The following is a 7,304-nucleotide window of genomic DNA, read 5'->3' on the forward strand; positions in this document are numbered from 1 at the left end:
AACCACTAGGCTACCTGCTGGTTACTGGCCCAACACTCTAACCACTAGACTACCTGCTGGTTACTAGCCCAACACTCTAACCACTAGACTACCTGCTGGTTACTAGTCCAACATTCTAACCACTAGACTACCTGCTGGTTACTAGTCCAACACTCTAACCACTAGACTACCTGCTGGTTACTGGCCCAACGCTCTAACCACTTGGCTACCTGCTGGTTACTGGCCCAACGCTCTAACCACTAGGCTACCTGCTGGTTACTGGTCCAACACTCTAACCACTAGGCTACCTGCTGGTTACTGGTCCAACACTCTAACCACTAGGCTACCTGCTGGTTACTGGCCCAACACTCTAACCACTAGACTACCTGCTGGTTACTGGCCCAACACTCTAACCACTAGGCTACCTGCTGGTTACTGGCCCAACACTCTAACCACTAGGCTACCTGCTGGTTACTGGCCCAACACTCTAACCACTAGGCTACCTGCTGGTTACTGGCCCAACACTCTAACCACTAGGCTACCTGCTGGTTACTGGCCCAACACTCTAACCACTAGGCTACCTGCTGGTTACTGGCCCAACACTCTAACCACTAGGCTACCTGCTGGTTACTGGCCCAACGCTCTAACCACTAGGCTACCTGCTGGTTACTAGTCCAACGCTCTAACCACTAGGCTACCTGCTGGTTACTAGTCCAACGCTCTAACCACTAGGCTACCTGCCACCCCAGGCGATATTTTGATAGAATTTAAGTTTCGAAGCTATACAGTGTTTGTTTACATTGAATGCTTGACATGGGCAGTAGCTCACCGGAGCTGAATTACCGACACCTCGGATATTCTACGAGCATGAGCTCGTGTTCCTTTTATAGAATTTGAGCTGAAAAGTATTGTGGAGCTCCTGCAGCTAAATGTAAACAATACCGGTAACCATAACCTATTTCAGTCCAAGACACATACTTTTTTACGTTTATGTTGTTACCAAACATTGCAGTAAAACAAGTTTATATTTTGGGTTCTGATTTGGGTACGACAGTTGAACTAAGCTCAATGAGGCATTTAGAAGTTATATTCTTCAAGAATCATTTACCATATCGTTCCATTTAAAATGAATGTAGCAACTGCAGATTGTCCCTTTCAGTTATGTTGGTTATGTGTTTCATGACCAAGGTGAACATAATGCTGTAATATGAAACAGGAAAATAAAATGATATCTCTCTCTGAAAATGATTGTGTATGTATGTTAATTTCAAATGATTCAAGTACATTTAACGAGGCAAAGTAAAGTGTGTGTCAAACAAGGTTTCCTGGTAGGCTGTCATTGTAATTAAGAATTTGTTGTTAATTTCAATGGGTTGACATTGTGAAGGGATGGGTTGACATTGTGAAGGGATGGGTTGACATTATGAAGGGATGGGTTGACATTGTGAAGGGATGGGTTGACATTATGAAGGGATGGGTTGACATTGTGAAGGGATGGGTTGACATTGTGAAGGATGGGTTGACATTATGAAGGGATGGGTTGACATTGTGAAGGGATGGGTTGACATTGTGAAGGGATGGGTTGACATTGTGAAGGGATGGGTTGACATTATGAAGGGATGGGTTGACATTGTGAAGGGATGGGTTGACATTATGAAGGGATGGGTTGACATTGTGAAGGGATGGGTTGACATTGTGAAGGATGGGTTGACATTATGAAGGGATGGGTTGACATTGTGAAGGGATGGGTTGACATTGTGATGGGTTGATATTAATAATAATAATATATGCCATTTAGCTGACGCTTTTTATCCAAAGCGACTTACAGTCATGTGTGCATACATTCTACGTATGGGTGGTCCCGGGAATCGAACCCACTACCCTGGCGAACTACAAGCGCCATGCTCTACCAACTGAGCCACAGAAGGACCACTATATTGAAGGGATGGGTTGACATTGTGAAGGGATGGGTTGACATTGTGAAGGGATGGGTTGACATTGTGAAGGGATGGGTTGACATTGTGAAGGGATGGGTTGACATTGTGAAGGGATGGGTTGACATTGTGAAGGGATGGGTTGACATTATGAAGGGATGGGTTGACATTGTGAAGGGATGGGTTGACATTGTGAAGGGATGGGTTGACATTGTGAAGGGATGGGTTGACATTGTGAAGGGATCGGTTGACAACTGGTGATTTGACATGAAAATAACATTTCATTCATTCATTTGATTCAATCCAACACAGAATGGAAATGTCTTATCAAACTTCAATTTGAACTTAATGAACTTAATGTCATTAGTGGTTATCGTCCCCTTCCCTGTGGATACTCATCACCCCTGTCAGCAGGACCAATATACAGCGTGCATAACGCCACAATGGTCTTCACCACCACATCTACTCTGGTGTTTTGGAGGTCCCTCCACTTGCATGTCATCCGGCCAAAGGTCTGCTGAATGACCGACCACCCTCCCACGACTCACACAGGCATTCTTGTTCTCGGATTGCAGGGCACCGTTATCTCGTTTGGGCGTGACAGTGAAAAGGAAGGGTTGGCTGAGGTACGCGCTGTCCCCCAACATCTTGTAGTCTCTCACCTTCTCCTGTCCGTAGGTGTAGAAAGTGGAGGACCTCAGCATTCGCACATCCCTTCACAATGTCACATCACTTTGTCCAGTCGATGGATCTGCCCATTTCATCCACGATGCCCTGGAGGACAACTGAATAGAATTACTTCCGAATTAATGTATACCTAACGAGAATATAAACGCAACATGCAACAATTTCAAACATTTTACAGAGTTACAGTTCATATTAGGAAATCTGTCAATTGAAATAAATTCATTAGGCCCTAATCCATGGATTTCACATGACAGGAAATAGATATTTTTATATATTTTTTTATTTCACCTTTATTTAACCAGGTAGGCCAGGTGAGAACACCTTTATTTAACCAGGTAGGCAAGTTGAGAACAAGTTCTCATTGACAATTGCGACCTGGCCAAGATAAAGCAAAGCAGTTCGACACATACAACGACACAGAGTTACACATGGAGTAAAACAAACATACAGTCAATAATACAGTAGAAACAAGTCTATATACGATGTGAGCAAATGAGGTGAGAAGGGAGGTAAAGGCAAAAAAGGCCATGGTGGCGAAGTAAATACAATATAGCAAGTAAAACACTGGAATGGTAGATTTGCAGTGGAAGAATGTGCAAAGTAGAAATAAAAATAAGTATAATATTAAATATTATAAATATTATAGTAATATTATAATTATATAATAATTAATAAATTATATAATATAATTAATTATATAATATTATTAATAGTACATAATATTTAACCACTAGACTGGTTAAATAAAGGTGTTCTCAACTAGCCTACCTGGTTAAATAAAGGTGTTCTCAACTAGCCTACCTGGTTAAATAAAGGTGAAATAAAAAAAAAAAAAAAAATAACCAAAAGTATGTGGACACCTGCTCGTCAAACATCTCATTCCAAAATCATGGGCATTAATATGGAGTTGGTTCCCCCCTTTGCTGCTATAACAGCCTCCACTCTTCTGGGAAGTCATTAATATGGAGTTGGACCCCCCTTTGCTGCTATAACAGCCTCCACTCTTCTGGGAAGTCATTAATATGGAGTTGGACCCCCTTTGCTGCTATAACAGCCTCCACTCTTCTGGGAAGTCATTAATATGGAGTTGGACCCCCCCCTTGCTGCTATAACAGCCTCCACTCTTCTGGGAAGGCTTTCCACTAGATGTGGGAACATTGTTGCAGGGACTTGCTTCCATTCAGCCACAAGAGCATTAGTGAGGTCGGGGACTGATGTTGGGTGATTAGGTTTGGCTCGCAGTCTGCGTTCCAATTCATCCCAAAGGTGTTCGATGGGGTGGAGGTCGGGGCTCTGTGCAGGCCAGTCAAGTTCTTCCACACCGATCTCGACAAATCATTTCTGTATGGACCTCGCTTTGCACAGGGGCATTGTCATGCTGGCATCTGCCAAACCCAGATTAGCCAGATGGTGAAGCGTGATTCATCACTCCAGAGAATGCGTTTCCACTGCTCTTGAATCCAACGGCAGCGCGAGCTTTACACCACTCCAGCCAAAGCTGGCATTGTGTATGTTGATCTTAGGGTGGTGTAAAGTTGCTCGGCCACGGAAACCAATTTCATGAAGCTCCCGATGATCAGTTGTTGTGCTGCGGTTGCTTCCAGAGGCAGTTTGGAAATCGGTAGTGAGTGTTACAACCGAGGACAGACGATGTTTATGCCCTGTGCGCTTCAGCACTCAACACTTTAAATGCCGTCACCCTAAATAAACCCGAATGCAATTCTATTAAAAACATATTTATAAAGTGTAAGAAGGCATTAAATAATGTGTTAGATAAAACTGACCATAAACTTACTGGAACAAATTAAATTGGAATTGTATTCCCGTAATAAAATTCAAGTCCCCGCGCCATCTGTTAGTCATTACGCATTTCCGTGTGTAATAACCCCCATTTCCTGATGTCAATATGCGGTGGTGGTATCGTAGCCACCGGAAAGATGTAAACGGAGAACGAGATTAGAATCATTCACAACAAGGAGATAGAAATCATTCTATCAACAACAGTGTCCCTCTCGAATTACCACAGAGCTTGAAAACCAAGCCGGTCGCATCCAGATACGACCAGGAGTGGACTGGTGGCGCGGACTTGTTTCAGGCAGTAAGACGTTTAGGAGAATGGACGGGGCGATATGGCGGAGGGCCTGCTGTGATGCTGTCCGCAGCCGGAGCCTGACCAGCGGACTGGTGGAGGTTGGTGGCCGGGGATCGATGCTCCAAACACTGCTCCTTTTCTCCGTGTTCGGGCTGCTCTTTGGACTGCCCGCTGTCACCGAGGCGAAAGAATGCGACAAAACGTGCGTGAATGGTCAATGCAACACGGTAACGGGCAACTGTGTGTGCAGCCCCGGCTGGATCGGGGACCAATGCCAACACTGCGGAGGAAGGTTCAGGTGAGAATCGCTGCCTACGACTGTGTTTATATATATATCCTACCTATCCTTATTGTTTGAATAATCTAGTGACATCGGTCCCACTTCTCTATTCCACCTCCCACTTCTTCTTCTGCAGATGAGACGTCCCCATCTCTCTCTTTCTGTCTCTCTCTCACAGCGAGCCCTTGATCATGACTCCCAGTTCCATGACGTTACACCACAAATGTACGAAGGCGTCTACTGTAGGAGTTTTGTTTACATGGACACTGTCTCAAATGCAAACTTTTTAGCATTTGTGTCACAAATCCAATGCAAGTCAATGGTACCTATATAAACCCATCTTTCTGACGGTATCGTAGCCACCAGAAAGATGTAAACGGAGAACGAGATTAAAATCATTCACAACCTAATCCAAATCATCTATAAGTAACATTATTGAATCCATGTTTTCATACTTTAGAATGAGTTAGACTTGAAGCGTGGGAATGCTAATATAGGTACCATTGACTTGCATTGGATTGGTGACACAAAATATAAAAAGTTAACATTTGAAACATTGGCCAATTAAACCCATAGTGTCAAATACAATCACCTAATAGCACGAACAGCACCATCTAGTGGTCCTAGTAATGTAATGAAACAGGCAGGGAGCAGGTCTGGAACCCTCGACCTTCTAGCCCGAAGTCCGGCTTGCTATCGAGTCAATTTCCGCGCTGATAAACCCAGGGGCGTTACGGTAATATCAGGATGTAGAATGGGACATGATTTTATTTAACTAGGCAGTCAAGAACAAATTCTTATCTTCAATGACGGCCTAGGAACAGTGGGTTAACTGCCTTGTTCAGGGGCAGAAGGACAGATTTTTTACCTTGTCAGCTCAGGGATTCAATCTAGCAACCTTTTGGTTACTAGTCCAACGCTCTAACCACTCGGCTACCTGCTGGTTACCTGCCCAACACTCTAACCACCAGGCTACCTGCTGGTTACTAGTCCAACGCTCTAACCACTAGACTACCTGCTGGTTACTAGTTCAACGCTCTAACCACTAGACTACCTGCTGGTTACTAGTCCAACGCTCTAACCACTAGACTACCTGCTGGTTACTGGTCCAACACTCTAACCACTAGACTACCTGCTGGTTACTAGTCCAACGCTCTAACCACTAGGCTACCTGCTGGTTACTGGCCCAACGCTCTAACCACTAGGCTACCTGCTGGTTACTAGTCCAACGCTCTAACCACTAGGCTACCTGCTGGTTACTAGTCCATCGCTCTAACCACTAGGCTACCTGCTGGTTACTGGCTCTAACCAACGCTGGTTACTGGCCCTAACCACTAGGCTACCTGCTGGTTACTGGCCCAACGCTCTAACCACTAGGCTACCTGCTGGTTACTAGTCCAACGCTCTAACCACTAGGCTACCTGCTGGTTACTAGTCCAACGCTCTAACCACTAGGCTACCTGCTGGCTACTAGTCCAACACTCTAACCACTAGGCTACCTGTTGGTTACTAGTCCAACACTCTAACCACTAGGCTACCTGCTGGTTACTGGCCCATCACTCTAACCACCAGGCTACCTGCTGGTTTCTGGCCCAACGCTCTAACCACTAGACTACCTGCTGGTTACTGGCCCATCACTCTAACCACTAGACTACCTGCTGGTTACTGGCCCATCACTCTAACCACTAGGCTACCTGCTGGTTACTGGCCCATCACTCTAACCACCAGGCTACCTGCTGCCCCAACAACTTAAATGAGTGATTTCTCTGGACATGGAGGAGGGGGGGGGTCATCACTGAGAATACATTACATAGGATGCAGAAACAATACTCTGAGCAGCAGCTCCATACTACCAGTCAGACACAGAGAACAGGTACTATCTCCTCGTTGTCGGGTGGTGTGGGGAGTCCTTGGATGGCTTTTGACAACTTCTTTGGGTTTCTTACTCATTTGCGAGGTTTCCATGGTGACATTTTTCATGCATGTATTATAAAATCTGCGTAAAGAAAATAATATATATTTTTTACCTTTATTTAACCAGGCAAGTCAGTTAAGAACAAATTCTTATTTTCAATGACGGCCTAGGAACAGTGGGTTAACTGCCTGTTCAGGGGCAGAACGACAGATAAAATGTACTCTTTTGCTAAAGTTTTCATGTATTAAATAAAAAAAAACTAATGTTTAATGTGCATTTTCAACTGTACTGAAATGTTTTGTCACAAACTGTTAGGTTAAATAGAAGACGTGAACCTGATCTTGCCACGAGCTCTCCCGCGAACAGAGCTCCCAGATAAAGTACGGCTCTGTGTCCAGGCTACATGATGATGATGAT

At 44.5% G+C, this 7,304-nt stretch overlaps 1 protein-coding gene and 1 long non-coding RNA gene across 2 annotated transcripts; one reads left to right on the forward strand and one right to left on the reverse strand.

The window, feature by feature from the left end:
• Positions 1-215: 215 nt before the first annotated feature.
• Positions 216-7,094, reverse strand: LOC127915659 (uncharacterized). Its single transcript, XR_008091534.1, has 3 exons — positions 6,355-7,094; positions 366-716; positions 216-326 (listed from the first exon to the last, which is right to left on the reverse strand). It is a non-coding gene; the product is annotated as an uncharacterized LOC127915659 (long non-coding RNA).
• On the forward strand, positions 4,424-6,233 carry atrn (attractin). Its single transcript, XM_035766628.2, has 2 exons — positions 4,424-4,990; positions 5,109-6,233. The coding sequence occupies exons 1-2, from the start codon at positions 4,716-4,718 to the stop codon at positions 5,110-5,112; spliced, it is 279 nt and encodes a 92-aa protein (XP_035622521.1). The 5' UTR covers positions 4,424-4,715; the 3' UTR covers positions 5,113-6,233.
• Positions 7,095-7,304: the final 210 nt, after the last annotated feature.

The sequence above is a fragment of the Oncorhynchus keta genome, chromosome 35 (genome assembly GCF_023373465.1).
Source record: "Oncorhynchus keta strain PuntledgeMale-10-30-2019 chromosome 35, Oket_V2, whole genome shotgun sequence".
Taxonomy (NCBI): domain Eukaryota; kingdom Metazoa; phylum Chordata; class Actinopteri; order Salmoniformes; family Salmonidae; genus Oncorhynchus; species Oncorhynchus keta.

Bases quoted from the DNA above. Each gene is read 5' to 3' on its own strand.
- atrn (XM_035766628.2), top strand. From the start codon at position 4,716: ATGGACGGGGCGATATGGCGGAGGGCCTGCTGTGATGCTGTCCGCAGC.